Genomic DNA, 25360 nt, shown 5'->3' with positions numbered 1-25360 from the left:
TCCACTCCCTCTGGGCCCCCACCCCCACTGCTTATGCTCTCTCTCTAGCTCTGCTCTCTCTCCAATAAATAAATAAAATATTTTAAAAAGGCAAAAAACTAAAAAAAAAAAGAATGTACTTTGTCTAATTATCGTAGTTCCTGGTAAGGTTTGATATAATCTAACAGCCTAGATCACAAAAAATATCAATAATTTGTACTATACCAGGAATAAGATGATCAGATCAAAAGGAGATCAGTAAATATTACTCAAAACCTTTTTTATACTTGAAAAATATCCCAATACAACATTGAAGCAGATGAGACATTCTGCCCCAGGTCCTTACAATCCTCAATAATGATTAGGTATGCTAGGTCGTGTCTACTATAGTAACAAATTCATTATTATTTGTATTATAATTTAGAATAGGTCAATCAAAAGGTGCTTTGTAAAAACAACATGCCAGTTTAAAAAAAAGCTGATGCAAGAGCAGCCTTTTATTCTGTGAATTCTAATATTTATGTTAAGCATGGCCTGTTTAGATGTTTTTAAAAATGAAGGAAAATCAGAATTGAATAAAAGTTCCAGGGATTAATTTACTAATCATTTCTTGAGTAAAACTATATACAGCTAGTTCAAGGGCATCTAGTAGAAATAATTTATTCAGATTAAAATTCTGTCAGTAAAAAATATTAGTATTTATGGTAAGACTAAAATGGCTTAAAAATCGGTCACACATTTGGTTAAGAGAGCATTCTGAGGGCTTGTTTATATTTCATTTTCCTTTAATATGCATATTAGCAAGACAGACTGTTAAATAATTTGGTTTTCTATCAGTTAGCTGTATATTAACATGATGGAGAACTATTAATATACAAGTCTTGATACCAGGCAAATAATTCCTTTTCTTCTTTTCTCAATTCCTCATCTGACACAAGCTCATCAACTTTCACAATGTCAAAAGATGGGGTAGAGAAGATGATTGACTGTTGTTGCTTTGTGCCTGGTTTGTCCGTTTGTGGTTCCTAAGTAGAATTATAAATAAAAGAGGAAAGGATTTTACATTTGGTTTTTTACTACTTTCTGTTTTTATATGGACTGTTTATACTTAGCCTCATTTCAAAAAATTTATACCGTATATAGATTTTTAAAGAATTACAAAGTAATACATAGCTATGTTAGTTGTAAATATTCCTACAATGTAGGAATATACTGAGGCAGACTTTATGCATATAGTTTTAAATAAGTCTAGATAGAAATGACTTTTATTTTGAGAAAAGCACTATTTGAGATGTGCTGAATCAATAGTGTCATCATACAGAGATGACTGTTGTTGTTTGCCACTTTATACAGATGTGAGGCCAAAACAGCTGGTATTTATCAGATTAGCTATATTGTTGAAGAATTTTTAAAACATGTGTTACCAAGAGGAACACAGCTTTATACTATCCACATATATACCAAAGGTGTTTTAGCCTTGAACTTGTAAATTAGGAAAATTCTACTTACAGAAGAAGAATTACTAACAGTTTGACTAGTGTCCAAAACAATGAATTCAGTACGAGTTCAACTTACAGTCCCCACGGAAGCATTTTTTTCTTTAGCCATCTTATAAGCTTTTTTCATTTTTTCCACATTCATTAGAGCTTGCTTGGATTGACGACCCAGATGTTTAATTTGATTCTGCTGTTGGTAGGGCCGATATAAAGGTTTGATAGCTGAAACGGATGAAGGGCATCTAGAAAAGATTTGAATTGTAGACAGAAAAAAATGCACAAAATAACATTTAAATGTAAAGCAAGTTGCAAATTTTATTAAAGCATCTTCTAGCAACTAGATCATAGGCCTCTATATTTGGAGCAATACTGTAAGTTTTTAGGCCAAAGGCATCATTTCTGCTTAAATTATAGGGCATAGCTCTTTATTTGGCACTTATGAAGGTGTATAAATGATGATGTGGATCACAATGATGATGAAAATTATAGAACATGGTATCAATTTAAAATCAGTTTTCCTGGAAAATACCATGTAGTAGTCATAGTAACACAAAAGAGTATTAAATTTCATAATGGCTGAAAAAACAAGCTGTCTTTATCAGTGTTGGGATCAGATACAGGTGGTACCATGCCCACAGTCCCCTAGGCCTTACCACCACAAAGTACATAGGCCCAACTTCCAACTGCCAGCATTGGCCTCTCTTGGCATGACAGCTTTCTTGTGGAAACGAGAGCCCATGCTCTGGGAAAGTGCCTGAGAATTAACACTTTCCCTCAGAAACAGTCCTTAGCCACTGAGTGATGCACATCAGCCTATAAATATCCCAACTTCCTTGCCCCCACTAGATAACTTGAGGTGCACGTTCTGTAATGGCTTGGATACTCCCAAGAGGGATTAAGCTCCCTTCACCCGCAGAAGTAACCTGTTTGCTAACACATGCTGTTTTGGCTGCCTGCCCTTCCTTGTCTCCCTTTCATCAGTGATTCTGGGAATCACCTCTCAAATAAACTACTCATATTCAAATATTTGATATGAGAGATCCCAAACTAACACCGCATTCAAAGAAATCTGCAAGAAAGTACTTTTCCCTCTTTAATTGATTTAAAATTTGGCTACTTAATTTGGCTCTTCAAGTGGCTCATTCTTAGATAATCAGTAGCAAGAGTCCAAATAGCAGGGAGCCTAGGGTTATATATGGTGGCAGGGAAAATTACATCATTTATTTGACCTTGGTGGTAATAGGGTTAAGTTCTATATTCAGTGTCTATATGGATGAGTTAGAGAAAATCTATTTCATGATGACAGACTGCACCCTACACCAGGCCATCTGTCTGGCAAATGTATAGCCTCAATCATAAAATATATGGGCTAAATTATATTATTGGGTCAGCACCACTCATCTCTAGCCCTGAAAAAAACCCAGTGTGTTTGCCTGACAAGAAGACCAGTGCCTCCTCTGTGTACCGAAGGAGTATTTTTTCATTTCAAATATGACTCCATGAAAATAGACTACCAATAGATGCTCTTCAATCTGATTATCTCTTTTTCTTAAGAAAGAAAGCTTCATTTGTAAATAAGATGGGCTAGGTGAGACTTGTAATGGAAAGAAAAAAGGAATATAATTGGAGCAGTCATATTCTGTCTGCATTGTTTCAGATCATAATACAGTTTCTTTTGCTACAACAGGAGCTTCTATAATGTGAATTGGCTCACATGCTATTGCTAAAGAAGAGAATAATGTCACTGTAATTTATATGCAATTTGTCCTCAGCAAGGGGAGCCAGAATCGCAAGAGTAGAATTATAACCTTCAGCAGAAAAGGAAAAGGTCCTCAGCTCTGTGTCGCATAGGCAACGGGGGCCCTTTGGGCTGTATTTATGAAAACAAGAATTAGCACCTGCATCTAGGGCTCTCGCCCCAGAGGCACCCCTGACCCCACAGTCCACCCTTGCTGCCCCCACCATACTCCCCACCCTTGGGGGGGTGCTTTCTGGTTATTGGCGGGTTGCACTGCCTCTCACATACGCTGAAAAGGCAGCCATGCCAGCCCAGGGCTCCACCTCCATCTGCATTACCTCTGTGTTGACTACCCGCTCCAATTAAAGAGTTGCCTGCATTTCAACTCTATTGTCCGTTTTTTAATATTTGCTGTGGCCCCCTCTAGCCATCCTGAGCTGCCTGTCTGGTGGTGCGAGTTATCTCCCCAGGTTCCAATTGTCCTTTTGGTTAGTGCTCTACTTACAAAGATGTGTACGTTTTGAGCAATCTGCCCCAACCCTATTTTTCCCATATGCCCTATTATTATCTTTCATGAGCTATTTGGCAGAATGTGAACATTTTCAGAAACACCTCTAGTATTGTAACCCCAGGAAACTGTTACTTTTACCTAACTTCAGAAACAATCCGTAGCTGACGCTGACGCATCTCTTCTGTTTGTGGTCTCTGTAATAGATACTTCATTTCTTTTTGTAGACGGTTTGATATTATTCCAGACTCTGCATAATCAACTATGTCATATATTATCATTGTCCTGGGGATGTTTTTGAGGTCTAATTTTCGCCAGTAGTTATTTCTACCACCAGAAGATGCAGGGGTCTCGTCCAGAAGACTGGAATACTATATGGAAAAAACAAGTAAGAATGATCGGCTGTGGGTACTCCAGAATGTTTTAAGACACATTTCCCAAGGTTCCAATGTCCAATGTCACTTCATCCAAAAAGTATTCCTTGATCCCATCTCTGAAATTAATCAGCAACTTTCTTCTATGGCTTATTACTGACTACTTGATGTTTTAGCTCTCTGTGTACTTAGCGCCCCCACCACAAGACAGGATCCTTGTCATACAGCATCACACACATAGTACCCCACTCACTCAATCTTTATTTAATGATAAATATTTTTTAATCTAATGAATAAACATTTTAATGCCAAATACATGACCTGCATACCTGGTAGTGCTAGTTCATAATATGCTTGGATTGAGAGGACATTTGCACAAGAAATAATGAGTTCACCTCTGGTATCAAGTGGTGAATTTCACTATTTTCATTTGGAGCATTTGTAGAAATCCCACGTTTATGTATTTATTTTTAAATTTAAAATAACAAATTAGGAATGTTAAAATGCAAATATATATAATCAACCTTATAAAATGTTCATTTAAGAGACAGGAATAGGGCTAGAGGATCTACAATGCTGGGACAGAATATCAGCTAGGTATTTAAGGTATGTCTCTCTCTCTCTCTCTCTCTCTCACATGCACACACATCCCTACACCCCCACAAGCAGTCTTTATTTTGTATCATTAAGGCATGCACAGATTTTAATTACTACCATTTGACTGAATGACCCCAGTCCTTCAACATGTCTCAAATTTCAGTTTCTGCAGTATAACTCAATAACTGTATGAAGTACAAACTTTGCTGATAGCTTTACAGTCCATAGATCACTACAGAAATAACAGATATGTGTAGTGAATAGTGACAAATCATGTCCCTTCTTCCAAAGTGTCAGTGATTGGCCATTGATGATCTGTTATTCAGGTCACACACAGAGAGCAAAGTATGTAGTTGTGTCACCTCTTTGTTTCCCAGTAATAAACACATGTGCCATTTTGCCAAAAAAATAAAAAGATAATCAAAAGAATAGGCCAACAGAGAAACAAAAAAGTGATAATGTTGGAAATGAAATTCAAATTAAACGTAAATGCAGTTAGAAGAAATAAGGGATATTGACATTGCCGTCATTCAAGAGACTGCGGGTGGGCAGCAAGAGGAAGGAAAGTGGTGAAGGTGAACTTAGCGGCATAAATGAGGCAAGTGGTTGTGACGAAAAGGATGCAGCTGTTCCAGAGGAAGTGACGCTGACAAAAGACTCTTCACATTAAAGGAACTTTGAGAGATTTCATAACATTTAAAGTGCAAAGGATAAAATGTTGGTAGGTAATCTGCACTTAGAAAGGAGTGTGGCAAAAAAAAAAAAAAAAAGAAAGGAGTGTGGCGATTCACTAAGGCATAGAAAAGAGGCTTACTATGTATTTTAAGTTATATGAGAAGACTAAGAAGGTAAGCGCTGTTTAAACTATTCCTCATAAACTGTTTTTTTAAAGTTTTATTGAGATTCACATCCCATACAATTCACCCATTTAAAGTATATAGTTCAATGGTTTTTTAGTATATTTATCGTTGATAAAGTTTTTACAAGGAAATAAAACACTTTTAATCCTCAACGTTTCCAGTGTTTTAAATTATCATGTAGTAAATGTTTTGTTTTTCATTTTCCTATATATTTATAACAGACAGAGAGTTTTTAGTTTTGACAAGCTTTTTTTTTTAAAGGTATGGAACATCATGATTTTTCCCATTGATTATTAAATTTGATTTGCGTGGTTTCAGCTTGCACGGTCATTTTTAAAAAAGATTTTATTTATTCATAACAGACAGAGAGAGAGAGAGGCAGAAGAAAGGGAGAGAAAAAGGCTCCATGCAGGGAGCCTGACGTGGGACTCGATCCCGGGTCTCCAGGATCACACCCCGGGCCGAAGGCGGCGCCAAACCGCTGGGCCACCGGGGCTGCCTGCATGGTCATTTTCTTAAAGGATTTTATCTTTAAGCAATCTCTACATGTATTGTGAGGCTTGAACCCACAACCCTGAGATCAAGAGTGGCATGCTCCACCAACCAAGCCAGCGAGGTACTGCTGCACATTTTCATGACCCTGCACTACTGTGCAAAGTGAGGACTGACTACATATTTTACTTGCTCAGAGTGTAGTAGTAAAATGAGTAAACATCTCAGAACTGTCAATGACCTGCTCTGTGCTTTGCTAAGTGACTTGGGCAAGTTTTTTTTAAAATTGTTTATTTATTCATGAGAGAGACAGAGAGATAGAGAGGCAGAGATAGAGGCAGAGGGAGAAGCAGAGATAGAGGCAGAGGGAGAAGCAGGCTCCATGCAGGGAGCCTGATGCAGGATTCGATCCCAGGACCCAGGGATCACGCCCTGAGCCAAAGGCAGATGCTTTAACTGCTGAGCCACTCAGGTGTCCCAAGTTTTAAGAAATCTTATTAAACTCCATTTTTCTCATCTGTTAAAGGGTCACATAATCTACAAACTTGAAGATTAAAGGAGATATACTATACATAAAAAGAGCCAGCAATAGTGCTTGTATCCATAAGGGGCTCAATAAATTGATAAAATGGGATCCCTGGGTGGTGCAGCGGTTTGGCGCCTGCCTTTGGCCCAGGGCGTGATCCTGGAGACCCGGGATCGAATCCCACGTCGGGCTCCCGGTGCATGGAGCCTGCTTCTTCCTCTGCCTGTGTCTCTGCCTCTCTCTCTCTCTGTGCCTATCATAAATAAAAAAAGAAAAAAAAAGAAAAAAAAATAAATTGATAAAATGATTGTCAGCAATCACCATGCTTCTCCCAACATATTTATTGGGGACTTCTTCCTAAGACACCAATCCTTGGCACAGTCATACGCTCCAAGTATGTGAGCCACATACTTTGCAAAGATAGTTGGCATCCCAAAGTGCTATTTATTTCTATTATTTCAAATGAGGGTTGAATTCCCTCATTTTCCAGGTTAAGACTCTAAAGGAAAGAAAACAGAATTGGGAGTCTCCAAGGCACTGCATTAATTTCATGTGTCACAATGAACTAGCTGAGTGGACAGTTAAGGCCATTTATTATTATTATTATTATTATTATTATTATCCAGAAATTTTGTATCCATTGTTTCTTTAGAACTTGTAAAATGGCAGTAATAATAGTACCTACCTCTTAGAGTTGTGAGAATAAAAGGAGGTGGTACTACACCAGCATTTGCTATTATTATTATTATTATTATTATTATTATTATTATTATTCAGGTATCTAGTTTAAGGTTCCTGACTTAGTACTGCTGTCCAATCCATTATGCAAACCAGGAACCTAGGAGTCATGCCGGACACCTCCCCTTAGCCTGCCTTGCTGTCTGTCACCAAGGCCCATTGCTTTTACTTTCTAATTATCTCCTGTGTCTCCAGCCTCACAGCCCTCAGCCAAGATACCACCGTCTCTCCTGAAATACAGCAGGAACATCCAAACTAGGAGAAGGCTCTTGCTGTACTCTAATCCATTCCCTATACTGCAGCCAGACAGATCCCTTCACTCATTAGATTAGATCATCTCATTTCTTAACACATTAAGAAGCACCAGCTTCTACCTGCACACAGGATCAAGAAAAAGAAAAATACCTTGCTATTGTCAAAAGGCCTGTCTGATGCTCTCTTGCCAGCCCTCCAGGCTGCCTGCCCAAACCTCTGCTCTCTCTTCTCCAGCTCCACAGACCTGCAGTTCCTCCTGCCACAGAGCCTCTGCCTGGGGCACAGCACCTGCTCAGCCCCAGACTGAGGCTGTGACACATTGTTGATTGCCTGCCCATCAACCATTTCCCACTTCTTCCTTGCCTCCAGAGCCCTGATTTTTTTTTTTCAAGTATGGAGCAGCCACGTGTTCTAGGAAGGAGGGCCCCAGCACATGAACCATGATGGTTCTAAGTCAATGGTGGAAAATGATCTCATTTTCCTTTATCAGCAATTAGGTTAGGATTCTGATCAATGGGATCTGAGGGGAAGTCTGTTGGGGACTTCTGGCAAAGATTTTTCTCTTCTTTCTTTCTTTCTTTTTCTTTCTTTCTTTCTTTCTTTCTTTCTTTCTTTCTTTCTTTCTTTCTTTCTTTCCTTTCTTTTCTTTCCTTTCTTCCTTTCTTCTGTTTCTTTCTTTCTTCTTTCTTTCTTTCTTTCTTTCTTTCTTTCTTTCTTTCTTTCTTTCTTTCTTTCTTTCTTTCTTTCTTTCTTTCTTCCTTTTTTTTTTTTTTAAGTAGGCTCCATGTCCAGCATGGAGCCCAACATGGGGCGCTTGAACTCACAACCCTGAGATCAAGACCTGAGCTGAGATCAAGAATTGGATGCTTCACCAACTGAGCCAGCCAAGCACCCCCAGAGATATTTCTTCTTGAGATAAAAAGGAAAATGGTACTTAAGAGTCCCCTTGTTCCTGACTTTAAAGGAAGTTAAGAATGTGATAGTCATCTTGTTACCATGTGGAGGAAGACAAGAGCACTGTAGAGGACCCTGATGTCCTTGAGCTGCTGTATTATTAGCTGGCCTGAGACCCACCTCTTTGTAGACTTCAGACATGGGACAGTACAATTCCCTTGCTGTTTAAGCCTCCTGTGGTTGGGAATAATCTGTCACTTGTACCACAAAGCACCCAAATAATAATAATAACCCCTTCTCAATAGGTCAAATCTCCATCATATACTCTCTTAGCAACACGTACTTGATTTTTTTACTTTTTAGCAAGATAAAATTCACAAAATATAAAATTCACCATTTTAACCATTTTAAATGTACACAATTCAGTGCATTTAGTAAATTAACTCTACATAGCACTACTATCTAATTCCAAAACATTTCCATCAACCCCAAAGGAAAAGCCACATTCATTAGCTATCATTCTCCAGATGCAAAGAGCCAAATATTTTATGATTCCATGAATACAAGCTATCCAGAATAGGTAAACTCAGGGAGACAAGAGGCTGATTAGTGAGTGATAGGGGCTGGAGTGATGGAGGGACAGGGAGTGACAGCTTAATACAAGGGAGGTTTCCTTTTGGGGTGATAAAGTTCAGGAACTAGATAGTGGTGGTGTCTGAACAACATTGTGAATATACTTAATGTCACTGAATTATACCATTTAAGATGGTAAATTTTATATTATGCTTATTTTTCTATAGTGAAAAAAATGTATGATCCTTTCTCTTGGAGGATAAGGTCAGAAGAGTTTTTAAAGATTATTTATTTTAAAAGATTTTACTTATTCATTTGAGAGCACGAGCAGGGTAAGGGGCAGAGGGGGAAGCAGGCTCCCCAATGAGCAGGAAGCCCGATGTGGGACTCGATCCCAGCACCCTGGGATCATGACCTGAGCTGAAAGCAGGCACCTAACCAACTGAGCCACTCAGGTGCCCACAGAAAGCTTTTTAAAAAATTGTTGTTTCTAATATCTAAATCTCAATTCCTTACTTGCATGTAGTCTTTCAGGGTGACAATATCTATTTTATCAGTTATTTTGAACTTCTGGAAAAGACATTCATCTTCCATAACCTGATGGTAAAACTTCTTTTTCCCCATAATTTTGCAAGCATCAGCCACTGCCTATAAAGAGAATAGAAAACAGATTTTTAAAACAGTAGTATAATAGCAATAATTATCAGTGCACACTTTACATATTTCTTCTGACAAACACATAAAATACTGTTCCTTTCTTCTAGCAGCTTGCTATTCAATAAAAAGACTGTATTTACAAAGAAAAGATTGTATAAGAGTTTTTAAACCATTTAAAATTCGTTTCCATAACCATATCTACATAGTTTTAAAATGTAATGTAGCTGAGTCTCCAACCCTCAGAGAACCACAGTGTTTTAAAAATGTTTTTTCCCCTCTTAAAAAACATTCTTTTCCCTTAACAAAACAAATCTATAGCGTCATTCATGCTGTCAAGGCAGAGAAAACTTCCTTGGTTATTAAACAGGTTGCCCTAGGAACTGCAGTGAAAGGTGTTACTGGGCCAACTCTCTTTTATGCGCTAGTTAATACCTCACCCCCAAATGGAAACATGTATGTTTCACATTGCTTAGACCTTCCTCTCCTTCAGACTTCATTCTCTGTGGCCAAAGAGTAGTGAAGCATTTTTTTTTCTCTCCGAAACGCTGGCATTTTGTACTAAAGGAAAATACCTGGGAGGGCAGAGGTAGAAGAATGCCAGAAAATATGGAGGCCCAAATCTCATCTGGCCCTGTCTGTACCATACCGTTCCACATACGCCCATCCTTTGCTAAGAGCTATACATAGACTGAGTAGAGACTTAAGTACTCCCCACCCTCGTTCCCACCCCCCATAAGTATGTGCTGACTCTTCTAACACATATTTATATTACATATCTATGCTTCTGGCCACAAAGCATATGCTTATGAGAATGGAGACTGGCGTAGAATAAAATTCAAATATCTTTGGATTCCAGATCAGTTTCTCTTTCCCTCTGAATCTCAGAATGTGTATTTGTGAAAACATGGGAACTCCAGGTTATAATGTTGATGTGAGGCCGCTTGAGATGAGATCAGAATTTGGAATCTTTTTACTTAACACACAATACGACAATGAGCCTGGAGGATATAGTTTCCATTTCAATTTTCACTTTTGTTATTGAGAATATTCCTTTTTTATTTATTTTTCTAAATCCAAAGCTTAGCACACGGACATACATGGAAAACGAAAGAATATTCAAATGGTGGTAGTTTTATTCCTAATGTACTACATGGAAGGGACAGAAACAGTTTCTGTGATGAACCTTCCTTTAGGCAGATCATCTCTGTTTTCCGTTTCATTAGTTTCTTTACATACTACGCATCTAAAGAAAAGACAGTATTGGCACGTGTCACCATTATGCTTTCTTGCAATTAATTTCCCGTGGGTTCTCATTAACTACCCTCATGGTGATGCTAAAGGTAAAAGCAAATAAACTATACAGTGAACACATCTGAAAGCTGTATAATTTCTGCTTTGAGAATTTCTTTAGATATAACTGTATTTTACTTTAGCTCAAGCTACTTAGTAAGGGTATTTCTTGCCAGTCCCTCCCCACTCTACTCCACTCAGCCACCACCCACAACCTCTCCAAGCCCCGGTTTCCTTATTTGTACACTGCCTCAGCTGTGTGGCTCAGCTGTGTGAGGCCCATCCCGGGATCCAGCCAAAAATCCCTATGCCGGGCAGCACGGGGAGGGCTCGCTGCCCACTTGCGACAGGGGTTTGAAAAAAGTTTGCCTCCAATAGCCAGCATGGAGGCCATTCTTTCTTTCTCAGGCATCTGCTGTATGGCTAGCTTCAGGAAAGTACTTCTGGGTAGGAAGGGATGGGAAAGAAGTGCCCAGCACCAGGTGAAAGGGAAGGGCCGAAATGAGGCGAAGAGTCTAGGACAGCAGCCAATCAGACTAGGATTCAAGAGGCAGGCTCCATTCTTAGTGGGTGACTCAAACAAAAGGTCAAAGGCAGGCATCTCTAAATTTGACACTTCCCCTGATACCTGGCATCACTGTGGCCCAGAAGCCCCCACGGCCCCACAGGTACATGCTGGCCTAGATCCACACCTGCCCTTGTCAAGCGACTATCTCAAGTCACTTCCCCGCCCAGCTGGAAATTCTCACGAAGGTAGCATGAACTGGTATCCTGCACAGGAACAGGGTTTCTCGGTTTGGAACAGTTCAATTATACGTGAGTTCAGAATTAATGAAACCAGCACAGCTGCTGGTGTGGTTTCAACCTCGAAGTGTGCACAGTGCAGTGGATAGATGGAGAAGTATTCAAGTGTCAGTTCTGCCCCTGGCAAGCCTCTCCAAGTCCCGGCTTCCTCACAGGCTGAATGGGAATAACATGGACTGTGCTGGAGTTATCAGGAGCCCGTATAAGGGAACGTATTTAGCAGGCACGCTGGCTCAGGAGTGGTTAATTATGAGCACAGGCTCTGGAGTCAGGATCACTGGGTTTTGATATCGGCTCCTTCCCTTTCTAGCTTGAGACCTTCAGCAAGTTACTTGGTCTTTTAAAACTGAAGATAACAGAATCTACATTCTAGAGTTTATGAGAATTCAACGATAATGCACGCAAAATGTTTAACACAGGACTCAATGGTGCTCAATGAGGGCAGTTATTATTAATAATGGTGTTTTTTCTTTTTACATAAATGCCTAATCCTCAAAAAGAACAGGGATCTTCAATTTAAACTAATGGTTGCTGGATGTTCATGTTTAAGAACTGTCAATTACCCAGAGACATTCTAGGCCACGCTGTGTGTGTGTGTGTGGGGGGGGCACCTGTAAGACAGTGCTTGTCAAACTAGTTTGTGCCTAGGATCATCTGGGGGGATTGTTTTTTTATTATTATTATTTATTTATGATAGTCATAGAGAGAGAGAGAGAGAGAGAGAGAGAGACAGAGACATAGGCAGAGGGAGAAGCAGGCTCCATGCACCGGGAGCCTGACGTGGGATTGGATCCCGGGTCTCCAGGATTGCGCCCTGGGCCAAAGGCAGGCGCCAAACCGTGCGCCACCCAGGGATCCCTGGGGGGATTGTTAAAATGCAGATGCTCATTCAGTGGGTCTGGGGAGGGGCTTGATAGTCTGCATTTCTAGTAAGTTCCAGGGAATGCCAGTGCTGTGGGTCTGTAGACCACACTCTTGAGTAGCAAGGCTTTAGAATATTCTAAATATAGTTGGAGGATGAACTATAGTGACAACCCTCTGTAAATAAGCATTGCTCTGAAAATAGATCATCGAAGTAGGTAACTGAAATGAGATCTCTCTTTTGTACACATGGCTATCCAATTGTTCGAGCACCATTTGAACTGACTTGGCACATTTGATGAAAATCAATGGATCATCTATGAGTGGGTGTATTTCTGAATTCTCTATTCTATCTCATTGATTTACATGTCTGTCTTTAGGCCATCACAACACTGTGGGATCATTGCAGCTTTTTAGGTCTTGAAATCAGTTAATGTAAATCTTTGTTCTTCTCAAAAATGGCTTAGGCTATTCTATATCTTTTCACTTGTTTTCACTTTGTGTATGTGTGTGTGTGTCCGCGCACATGCACGTGCGAAGTGTGAACACATGAGAAATGCTACTGGGAAATGATAAGAAAATGAAACTAGAAATGGAAATAAGTACCAGGGAAAAGACTGAACAACAACAAAACTGTGAAACTCCCCTTCTTCATAAGTGAACTTAGATTATATGTCTGAACTAAAACTGACTTATTTATTTCATACTAAGAAATAAGTGGGGGGGTGCCTGGCTGGCTCAGTTGGTAGAGTGTGAAACTCTTGATCTTGGAGTTGTGGGTTCAAGCCCCAAGATGGGTATAGAGATTACTTTTAAAAAATAAATCTTTAAAAAAAAAGAAAGAGGGACACCTGGGTGGCTCAGCGGTTAAGCATCTGCCTTTGGCTCAGGGCTTGATCCCAGAGTCCTGGGATCGAGTTCCACGTTAGGCTCCCTGCATGGTGCCTGCTTCTCCCTCTGCCTGTCTCTGCCTTCCTCTCTGTGTGTCTCTCATGAATAAATAAATAACATCTTTAAAAATAAATAAAATAAATAAACAGAAAGAAAGAAATGAACTTAGGAAAGTTGGATTGTCTTGCTAAACACACAATTTCTATTCAAAGGACTGGCGTAAACTTATAGTAAGAATAATTCTATAGGTTTTCTATCAACCATGAATCCAGGTGTTACCAGAGTTTGTTATGTAGCTCAAAAAGGAATCCTAAACTGTTCTTTCATGTTCTGATCATTTAAATCCTCTCAGAATGTTTAGTGAAATACTCAAACTAGTGCTATTACATTTTCATAATAAAAACAAAAATTTTTAAAAAACATGTTTGTGTATTTTTATGGGCAAAAAAATGAAGGATACACAGTAAACTATTAACAGTGATAACCCCAGGCGAGTGAAAGTCACAGCACAGAAAGGCATGAGGCATAGTTTCCTTTTTTAAAAAAATCTCTGTGCTATTTCCTTTTTTCCCAAGTTACTTTGTAATTTAAATAAAAACTGAAGTTATTATGCAGCATTTTAATGAGTTTTAATATACACAGAGTCCTTTCCAGTCACGGCTTCTAAGTTTCTCATTTGCTCTAGCCTGCAGACAGCAGGGGCCACCGGGAGCAGACCCAGGAGAATTTCTGTTCCTGGAAAAGTCTCATCATGTAATCTCAGAAAAGCAACAATTGATGATATTTTATAGGTATGATAAGCTTATTCTGTACATAAATGTGGCATGAATTTATTCCCTGAATGTAAGATAAATATCAACTTTTGCATGTGAAGTCATTTTATATAAATGAACAAATATTAATGACTCTGCAACACCATATTCCATATGAAAACACATAGTCCATTTGATATATCCTGAAACTGAATGAAATGTTCTCTGACGTTGCCTGAGAACACAGAGAAAGGCAGTCTCTTTTTCTTTTCTAACATTCTTCAGAGAATAAATGCTGTACATCCTGGATCTGATCAGAAACTCCCAGGCTATGTGGTCTTCTATTCTGAACACATACCATTACTGATGACTTCAGATGGGCCATACTTTTTAAGTAAAATATCTCCAGAAGGCTATAGGAAAATAACCTTTGATGTATGATTTATGAAAGGCTGAGAATGAGAATGCATGCATTTTTTCTCAATTATAGTCATGTATAAGGGCCAAAGGAGCAAAATCTATGCTGTAGTAGCATTGCAGATCCTTGCTATTAAACGTGGGGTCCAAGAACCAGCAGTAGCAGCAACACCTGGGAACCGGTTAGTAATGCAGACTCTCATTTCCTATCCCAGATTTACTGAATCAGAGACTATATTGTTTAACAATATTCTCAGGTGATTCCTATCCTGCAGACACAATTATGGTAAATATACTTGAAACTTAAAAGTATGAGAACTCATATAAAGAAAGATAAATATTTTAAAAGTTCATTTTCAATAGTCCAGTTCACTTTTCTCTGAATATGCTACCAGAATCAAAGAAACAATGATAAAATACCATTAAAACAAATAGAATGGCATCAAATGGTCTGCATAATTTAAAAGCCCTAATAGGCCACTTTAGTCCATTACTAACCAAAATTTTCTTTTTCTTTTATTAATTTAAATTAAATTAGCCAACATATAGAACATCATTAGTTTCAGATTTGGAGTTCACTAATTTATCAGTTGCATGTAACACCCAGTGCTCATCACATCACGTGTCCTCTTTAATGCCTGTCACCCAGTTACCTCATCCCCCCACCCACCTGCCTTCCAGCAACCCTCAGTTTCTTTCCCATAGAAACTCTGGGAAATGAATAAGGGGTAGTGGAAGGGGAGGTGGGCAGGGGGATGGGGTGACTGGGTGACGGGCACTGAGGGGGGCACTTGATGGGATGAGCACTGGGTATTATACTACATGTTGGCAAATCGAACTCCAATAAAAAAATATACCAAAAAAAGAGTCTCTCATGAACAAACCAAAATTTTATTTTATTATTTTTTAAGGATTTATTTATTTATTCATGAGAGACAGAGAGAGAGAGAGAGGCAGAGACACAGGCAGAGGGAGAAGCAGGCCCCTCCCTCGCAGGGAGCTCGATGTGGGACTCGATCCTGGATCCCGGGATCATGCCCTGAGCTGAAGGCAGACACTCAACCGCTGAGCCACCCAGGCGTCCCACAAACCAACATTTTATTTATTTTTATTTTTATTTTTATTTTTTTAAACCAAAATTTTAATACAAAGAAAACTGATCAGTATTTTTTAGGGCCTCTATCAGTAATTCATTCCAAATATTTTTTAGCTAATAAACAGAGACACCCTGAAACATGAGATTAAAAAAAATGCTACCTGGCTGCTGGGATGTTCAATGGTGAAATCACTTAGTCTGTATACTTCGAATGCAATTCAGATACCATGCAGATATTAAGAAGCTAAAGTAATATAAAATGGAGGTGCCTGGGTGGCTCAGTCAGTTAAGCGTCTGCCTTTGGCTTAGGTCATGATCCTGGGGAGAGGAGCCTGCTTCTCCCTCTCCTCCCCACTCATGCTCTATCTCTGTCTCCCTCTTTCATAAATAAACAAAAATCTTTAAAAAATAAAGTAACATAAAGTGTACATCATGAAACATCACCTCACTTGATGGCTTTAATAAATTTTTTCCGTTGAAATACTTGTTACCATGGCCTTCAGTATGCAGAAAAATTTTAAATACGATGAAAGGTGGAAACGTTTCACCACTGAATCTGAAATAAAGACCAAAAATTAGTTGTTTGGCATCAGGGTTAGGGCTTAGTTACCTTCCTCCTCTACTTAAGATTATTCTCATAGTTTCCTGCTTGCAGGGTAAAGTCTATGCCAGAGCACAGAAAGAATGGGTAACGAAGGGATGCCTGGGTGGCTCAGCAGTTGAGTGTCTGCCTTCGGGTCAGGGCGTGATCCCAGGGTCTGGGATGGAGGGCCACATTAGGCTCCCTGCGAGGAGCCTGCTTCTCCCTCTGCCTATGTCTCTGCCTCTCTGTGTCTCTCACGAATAAATAAATAAAATCTTTAAGAAAAAAAAAAGAATGGGTAATGAAATCGATTACAGAGATGAAAGAGCCACATTGGGGTGTGTGTGCTCAAAACTATTCTCATTCACGTGTCAGACTGGACACATCATGGGAGATGAGCCACTCTCAAGCCAACTTTTAGCCCAAGAGTCATACCTCAGTTTCCTCACATAATAAATGTAAATTTAAGAACAACCCTGAGAATTTATGAGGACTTAAGAAAATACATTTCTAGGGGCATGTGGGTAGCTCAGTGGTTGAACGTCTGCCTTCAGTTCGGGTTGTGATCCCAGGATCCTGGGATCGAGTCTCACACTGGGCTCCTCATAGGGAGCCTGCTTCTCCCTCTGCCTATGTCTCTGCCGCTCTCTGTGTGTCTCGCGTGAATAAATAAAATCTTTCAAAAAAAGAAAATACATTTATAAGGTTTTTTTCATTTTAACTAAGTGCTTCTTGAAATAAACCAGTATAGAAATATTACCTGAATCTAACTTTATACTTCATGCTAGGATCTTTCACAAGCTCAGCCTCTAAGGGGCTCACTTTCTTCAGTATTTCACGTGTCACACAATATTCCTGAAATAGATGATGATGCTATAAATGGAAAATGGTACTCTGTCCAGGTGTAACTTACTGAGAATAACAGAGGTGGCATGGTAAAGTGAACAGTGCACCAGGCTTGGAGTTCTGAAGACCTGGGTTCTGGTCTGGGCTCCTCCATTTAGTACCTGTGTAATCTTGAATCAATTACTTTATCCTTCTAGCCTTCAAGCTTGAGTGGGTGTCCCTCCTTGACATCCCAGGCACAGGTCTTTCCTTATGACAACACTTTTCACCACGTATTATAACTAACTATGAATTAATCTGTGTCTTCTACTAGACTGTAAGTGGCATGAAAGTACTGATCATGTCTTTCTTCCTTACCATACTCCTAGCATCTAGTACAGTCCTTGGAACACAGCAGGTTTAGCAAGTATTTGATATTGAATAAATAACTGTAAAATGGGCAGCCTGGGTGGCTCAGGGGTTTAACGCCACCTTTGGCCTAGGGTGTGATCCCGGAGACCCCGGATTGAGTCCCACGTCGGGCTCCCTGCATGGAGCCTGCTTCTCCCTCTGCCTGTGTCTGTGCCTATCTCTGTGTGTCTCTCATGAATAAATAAATAAAATCTAAAAAAAATAACTGTAAAATGAGGATGGTAATAGTAATGCTACTAGTTTTTAAGCACCTTTTATATACCGCATATTCTGTTACATGCCTTATATACATAACTTCATTTAATCCTTATAACTCAGCAGTATTATTCAAATATTATCATTCCCATCTTTCCAATGAGCAGGCTGAGACTCTGGGAGTGTCTGTAACTTATTCAAAGGCATACAGGTAGTACATGGGCAAGCCAAGATACAAATAGAGATTTATTTGACTCAAAGCCCCCACTTGAAAGGAGAAAAAATGAGTGGGAAATATCAGAGAGGGAGACAGAACATGAGAGACTCCTAACTCTGGGAAACGAACAAGGGGTGGTGGAAAGGGAGGTGGGCGGGGGGTGGGGATGACTGGGTAACAGGCACTGAGGGGGGCACTTGATGGGATGAGCATTGGGTGTTATTCTATATGTTGGCAAATTGAACACCAATAATAAATAAATAAATAAATAAATAAATAAATAAATAAATAAATAAATAGATAGATAGTGTTTGCAAGTTAAAAAAATAAAGCCCCCACTCCACCCCAACATGACCCTGCCAACCTCTATGTCAATGACAATCACATAAAAATGTACACCAAAGGGCTTTTAAAATGACAAAGCATTATTAATGTCAGGTAGGAATTTAAAGTGTTAGGATAACAGATTTTTTAAAAAGAATTAATTTCCTTCTTTCTGTTACTATAAACATCTAAAGTTATAACAAAATCAGTATTATGATAATTAAATGCAAGTTCCATATGTGAAGACAATGGGTAATGGACCTGAAATGTCACCTCTTTACTGAGCGGGTTTTCTCTGAGGTATTCCGCTTTTACTGGCATCAGAAATGCATCTGTGGGTCAGATGGTGAAGAAGTGTATAAACTGCTCAGACTTCATGATTTTTTTCAGAGCTGCTAAAATTCCCTTAATGTGGCTATTACTAATTATAAACTATTGTAATCATGGGTAATTTTATTAGAATACTTGGTACTATACGAAGGAAAGCTTTATATACTCTATTAGCATTGCCAGAGTTGTTTTTCAGAGGGGTGAGGGGATATGCACCTTTGGAGGTTTTTGTTTTTGCTTAAATAGGACCATATTATTCATACTATTCTATATTTGCTTTTTTCCTTAATGAGATATCTTAGCTATCTTTATATTGCAGAGTCACATATAAGGCTGCAAGGTTAAACACTATGAAAGCACCATTTATACTTATAAATAAGTATAAATACTTATTTAACCAGCATCCCATTGGTGGACATTTTATGGTTTACTTTCTTTGCTGTTACAGACAATACTGCAATGAAGTTGTACATATATTGTAGAATGGATTCTTAGAAGTAAAATTGCTGGGTGGAAGGTAAGGGCACTTAATTCAGAGATTTTTCTGGTTGGAAGATCAGTGTCCCACATCTTCAAATAAGAAATTGATTTTTTTAAAAACATCATTTTAGTTTCAGAAAAGGAAATAACAGTCACCCACATTATTTACAAATAAATCCAGAAATATTCATTTAGGGATAAACAAAGGAGCAATCTCAGAATCCCATGCATATTCATATAGAAGAGATTTTTAAAAGGTTACATACTTTACTTAACAGACCTTTTAGCTGATAAGTAATTAGATGTGTCAGAGAAAACAAAAAGCAAAATACATACCGCTGCACAAACTGTGTGCTTTAGGAGTTTAAATATTCTTTTGTTCACATGAGATAACCAAGCTCTCTGTATCCTTCGAGCTGAAATAGCTCTATTAGTTCTGAGAAGAAAAACAAGAGATTAAGATTAGTGAAGTAGTTTTCATTTTCCTAAAATCTTGGGGAACTCAATTTATGCTTCTTCCCCCTGCACCCTCCCATTCTCCACCCTAAGACTGATCTGATAAGGAACATTTGGATGTGGTAATTGGAACTGGTCATTTGCAGAATCTAGTCAGAATGAGGATATAAGATATTTGAGAATCTTTCCCTTGAGATAAAAAAAGTCCCAGCTAAAACTTTATCAGCAAAAGGCATATATATTATAACTAAAAATGTAGGAAGAGACAAATTTGCTTTCTAAAAACATCCATGACCTAAAATGATTTCATTATAGTTAGTTCTTAAAAACACTGTCCAACTAGTCCAAGTGCTATGAAAATAGAACATAGAATACTCAAAGTTACAGTAGGTCCAATTCTTTTCTGGGAACAGACAACCAGGCCCTAAAAAAGAAACCCCCTTCTCTGATCTTGGCTTGAACCAGGCTCATTCCAGTCAGGTCAGAGAATCATTTTACTTTTGCTCACATCTCAGCAGATTGTAGGGATACTCTCTCCAAAACCCCCCAATCCCATCCTTACCCCTCACAAAGCTACATGTGAAGAAAGATACTCCTGTATAATGTCACCATTGGCTGGCAAAATGCAGACTGTAAGATGTAGAGTAGAAACGGTCTGACTAAAGGATCTGTATTCTGAAAACTATAGAACACTCATGAAAGAAATTGAGGAAGACACAAAGAAATGGAAAAACATTCCATGCTCATGGATTGGAAGAAAAATATCATTAAAATGCCTATGCCACCTAGAGCAAACTATACATTCAATGCAATCCCTTTCAAAATATCATCAACTTTTTTCACAGAGCTGGAACAAATACTCCTAAAATTTGTACGGAAAGGACCCCTAATAGCCAGAGGAATGTTGAAAAAGAAAACCAAAACTGGTGGCATCACAATTCCAGACTTCAAGCGATATCACAAAGCTGTAATCATCGAGACAGTATGGTACTGGCCCAAGATAGACACATAGATCAATGGAACAGAGAACCCAAAAATGGACTCTCAATTCTGTGGTCACTAATCTTTGACAGAGTATTTTTTCCAATGGAAAAAAAATGACAATCTCTTCAACAAATGGTGTTGGGAAAATTGGACAGCCAAGTGCAGAAGAATGAAACTGGACCATTTCCATAAACAATACACAAAAAAATAGACTCAAAATGGATGAAACACCTAAATGTGAGACAGGAATCCATCAAAATCCTAGAGGAGGGATGCCTTGGTGGCTCAGTGGTTGAGCATCTGCCTTCAGCTCAGGGCATGATCCTAGAGTCCCGGGATTGAGTCCCACATCAGGCTTCCTGCATGGAGCCTGCTTCTCCCTCTGTCCGTGTCTCTGCCTCTCTCTGTGTGTCTCTCATGAATAAATAAATAAATAATTTAAAAAGTCCTAGAGGAGAACAGGCAGCAACCTCTGTGACCTCGGCCACAGGAACTTCTTGCCAGACATGTCTCCAAAGACCAAGGGAAATAAAGGCAAAAATGACCTATTGGGACTTCATCAAGATAAAAAGCTTTTGAACAGCGACAGAAATAGTCAACAAAACCAAAAGACAACGGACAGAATGGGAGAAGATATCTGCAAATGTCTTATCAGATAAAGGGCTAGTATCCAAAATCTATAATGAATTTATCAAACTCAACAACCAAAAAACAAGTAATCCAATCAAGAAATGGGCAGAAGACATGAAAAGATATTTCTCCAAAGAAGACATACAAATGGCCAACAGGCACATGAAAAATATGCTCCACATCACTTACCATCAGGGAAATAGATATCAAAACTACAATGGAATACCATCTCACACCTGTCAGAATGTCTAAAATAAACAAGTCAGGAAATGACAGATGTTGGCAAGGATGCAGAGAAAGGGGAACCCTCTTACACCGTTGGCGAGAATGCAAGCTGGTGCAGTCACTCTGGAAAAGAGTATGGAGGCTCCTTAAAAAGTTGAAAATAGAGCTACCCCATGACCCACCAAATGCCCTGCTGGGCATTTGTTCCAAAGATACAAATGTAGTGATCTGAAGGGGCACCCATACCCCAGTGTTTATAGCAGCGATGTCCACAATAGCCAAACTATGGAAAGAGCCCAGAAGTCCATCAACAGATGAATAGATAACGAAGATGTACACACACACACACACACACACACACACAATGGACTACTATTCAGCCATCAAAAAAAACCAAAATCTTGCCATTTGTAACAATGTGGATGGAACTAGAGGGTATGATGCTAAGTGAAATAACTCAATCAGAGAAAAATAGTTATCATATGATTTCACTCATATGTAAAATTTAAGAAACAAAACAGAGGATTATAGGGGAAGAGAGGAAAAAATAAAACAAGATGAAATCAGAGTGGGAAACAACCAATAAGAAATTCTTAACCATAGGGAACAAACTGAGGATAGCTGGAGAGAAGTGGGGGACAGGGTAACTGGGTGATGGACATTAAGGAGGGCATAGTCTATATTACCGAGCACTGGGCATTATATAAGACTGATGAATCATTGACCTCTACCCCTGAAACCAATAACATATTACATGTTAATTACTTGAATATAATTTTAAAAATAAGTCCTATTTAACAGATAGAACAAACAAAAAGAAAAGGCTTGACTTACAGAAACAAAGCTTTAACTCCTAGATGATGCCATTTATTAGCTGTTTAACCTTATGCAAATCACTTACCTTCTCCCAGTTGCTGCTTCCTCACTTATAAAATGTAATAATAAGACTGCTTCACAGAGTTGTCAGGATCAAAGAAATGTGTGTTAACATGCTTTGCAAATTATGAAAAACTAATTATAATAATTACTATTCAATTCAAAAGTAATTTTATTTATTTATTTTTTTTCCCAAAAGTAATTTTAAAACACACAAAAAGCCCTCTAATTTACAAAACAAGAAGTGTTTGATGTTAGCTGGGCAAATACGGTATGGAAACTGACCAGTTGTGGAAAATGATAAAGGTTGAAAGATGGCTACTTACTGTTGTACTGCTTTTCTCTTTCCAATATTTGACAAATGCATTTTGTAGTCTTTTCCTGAGCGTGGATTATCTGATTTTGGAACACCACTAACTGACACCTTTGAGGAGTGCTTCATTTTCCTTATGATGAAGTATTCTGAAAGTACATAGATTCAGCATTTGAGGTCATAGTCTATATTACTGCACCGTTTGGACAAGGCTCAAGTGCTATATGATTGTTGGGCTATTTCCAGAATCCTTTACAAAGGAAGGCACCATGGATGTCTTAATGTTGCTTACAGTTTACATGCTTTATTTTTATTTTTTATTTTTTTTCAGTTTACATGTTTTAGGTACTAAAAATATTCTGAGGGATGTGGAAAAGACAAGTGCATCTATCCATAGTCTTCTAACTGGTCCCTCAGTCTCTAGTCTGTGTCCTTCTGGCCCTCCTCCACATTGCAGCTGGAGTTAATTCTGTAGAGCAATAATCCAGCCTTCTTACTTCCCAGCTTAAAGTCTTTCAGGGACACTTCATTTCCTCCACATTGAAGTCCAGACTCCTTAGAATGGTGTTCTAGACTTTTCTCCATCTACGGTCTACTCTTTCAAATATCAAAATACCAACTTTCACCAGCATTCATCTTCTAGACTCTGTGAGAACAAGAACTTCTCAGCAAAATTAATGTTTTTCAACTCTGTGCCATTGACGCACCATTTCTTCTCTCTTCTCTTTCTTCTTTCCTACCGCCAGCAAACATCAATTTACCTTTCAAGACCCCAGCTAATTGATGTCTCTTCTCTGACGTTTTCCATCTTCTTTTTCATACAACTGTTCACCCTATCTCCAAGGTCCCATAATACTGTACATGTTTTTCTTTTACAGTACTTCTCATATTATGCCATAATCTGTTTTCTTGGCTGTCACCCCAACAAGGCTCATTGAGGGCCAGAAACATCTTGCTAACTATGGAATCCTCCATGTCTAGTGAGAATGGAGAATTTTTACATGCTTGTCTAAGAAATTTCTGTCCTAGTTTTATCATGGAATAGCTGTGGGACTTAAGGCAAGTTCCTTAACCTTTTGGTAGCTCAATTCCCCTTGTGGTAAAGTTAAAAGGGTGTGTACTAAATGAACTGATTCTATCTTTGGTTTTCTATCTTTTGATGCCTTACTCTGATTTGGATGCGGTTCCCAAATTCTTACTCACTGCTTATTCTCTTCTACTAAAGCGGGGGCTCTTAATTTTCTTTTGGTGTTGTGGACTTCTATGGATGGACTCTTATGGACGACTACCAAGAATTACGTTTTTTAAATGCATAACATAAAACACATAGGATCACAAAGGACTCTATATTGAAATCACTGCAAAATACTTCCAAAAACAAAATTATAGGAACCTATCCTCTTTATGCATTAAATAAAATGAGAGCTCTAATAACTCCTGTATTTGTGAATTGGTAATGAGCAGAAATGGTATGTCAAGAAATCTGCCATGAGTGTAACATTGTATGAAAATATCTGTGCTTTCTACCGATGACAAAGTCCCAGATACTGCTGATACTTCTGTGCTTTATTGCCTACACTAAAATTGAAAGAAATGCTGAAGTTCAGTTAGAGATGAGCGCAAATAAAGTTGTAATTTCTTTCCCCATCTAAGTTCATATACTGCTTGAATCAAGAATTCCTACCCTGGGGTGCCTGGGTGGCTCAGTCAGGTTGAGCATTCAACTCTTGCTTTTGGCTCAGGTCATGATCTCATTGGTCTTGGGATCAAGCCCCACTACAATCCATGCTCAGCCAGGAGTATGCTTGAAACTTTTCTCCTTCTGCACCTCCCCCTGCTTTCTTTCTCTTTGAAATAAATAAATCTTGGGAAAAAATATTTAAGAACTCCTGCCCTAATTTATCACTATACTTCACACTTTTATACACGTGACATTCCATTACAAATGCAGAGCCTTCAGAGTCTTCTCAGTATTTGTCCTTGGGTATAGGAATGGGGATGGCTTGGCACATAGATTCTCCCGAGAAAGAGAAAAAGCAGCCCTTAACATCTGGGAGTTGGCCTGGCACTTACAGCTGGGCTTTGGTGCTATCCTGGCTTCCTAACAACACCCAATCTAGAGCAAAGCCTGGCTTCTTTGAATTTGCCCCCAAATCACCCAACCAAAGCCCAAATCTTTTTTCTTATTAATTTTCTTTTTAAGATATTATTTTTTCATGAGAGACACACAGAGACACAGGCAGAGGGAGAGGCTGGCTCCCTGTGAGGAGCCAGATGCGGGACTCAATCACAGGACCGCGGGATCACGCCCTGAGCCCTAGGCAGACGCTCAGCCCCTGAGCTGCTGAGGCTTCGCCCAAATCTTTTTTCTTAAGTAGGCTGCAAGGCCAAGGCCACCGTGGAGCCCAAGGTGGGTCTTGAACTCAAGACACTGAGATCAAGACCGGAGCTGAGATGGACAATTGGATCCTTAACACTGCGCCACCCCAGGCAAATCAGCCCACATCTTGTAATAAATCTAGCACGCACTCACTGAGATGCCCCGCTGTGCCAAGTTGCGTGTTTTCCTCGCAGCAACGAAACATAATAAACCCAACTTGTTCAACTACAGATGTGTTCCCAGTGGTCTTTGGCTGGAGGGCAGAGACACGGCCCCACACAAGCCCCCGCAATCTTGCGGATGCTCGCCTGG

General features: G+C 39.1%; 1 protein-coding gene across 1 annotated transcript; it reads right to left on the bottom strand.

Annotated features, from left to right (window-relative positions):
* Positions 1-743: 743 nt before the first annotated feature.
* Positions 744-25360, bottom strand: CXHXorf58 (chromosome X CXorf58 homolog). The gene is made up of 9 exons (XM_038587085.1): positions 25202-25360; positions 22682-22817; positions 19521-19620; positions 17142-17236; positions 16243-16354; positions 9547-9678; positions 3863-4092; positions 1555-1717; positions 744-1004 (listed from the first exon to the last, which is right to left on the bottom strand). Exons 1-9 carry the CDS (start codon positions 25251-25253, stop codon positions 828-830), a joined length of 1197 nt encoding a protein of 398 aa, XP_038443013.1. The 5' UTR covers positions 25254-25360; the 3' UTR covers positions 744-827.

The sequence above is a fragment of the Canis lupus genome, chromosome X (genome assembly GCF_011100685.1).
Source record: "Canis lupus familiaris isolate Mischka breed German Shepherd chromosome X, alternate assembly UU_Cfam_GSD_1.0, whole genome shotgun sequence".
Taxonomy (NCBI): domain Eukaryota; kingdom Metazoa; phylum Chordata; class Mammalia; order Carnivora; family Canidae; genus Canis; species Canis lupus.
This window is presented reverse-complemented; position numbering and strand designations above follow the sequence as displayed.

Coding starts and splice junctions, on each gene's coding strand:
- CXHXorf58 (XM_038587085.1), bottom strand. CDS start 25,253: ATGTTTCGTTGCTGCGAGGAAAACACGCAACTTGGCACAGCGGGGCAT. Junction 19,621..22,681: donor AAGAGAAAAGCAGTACAACA/GTAAGTAGCCAT, acceptor TTTTCTTCTCAG/AACTAATAGAGCTATTTCAG. Junction 17,237..19,520: donor AGCACACAGTTTGTGCAGCG/GTATGTATTTTG, acceptor CATCTATTTCAG/GAATATTGTGTGACACGTGA.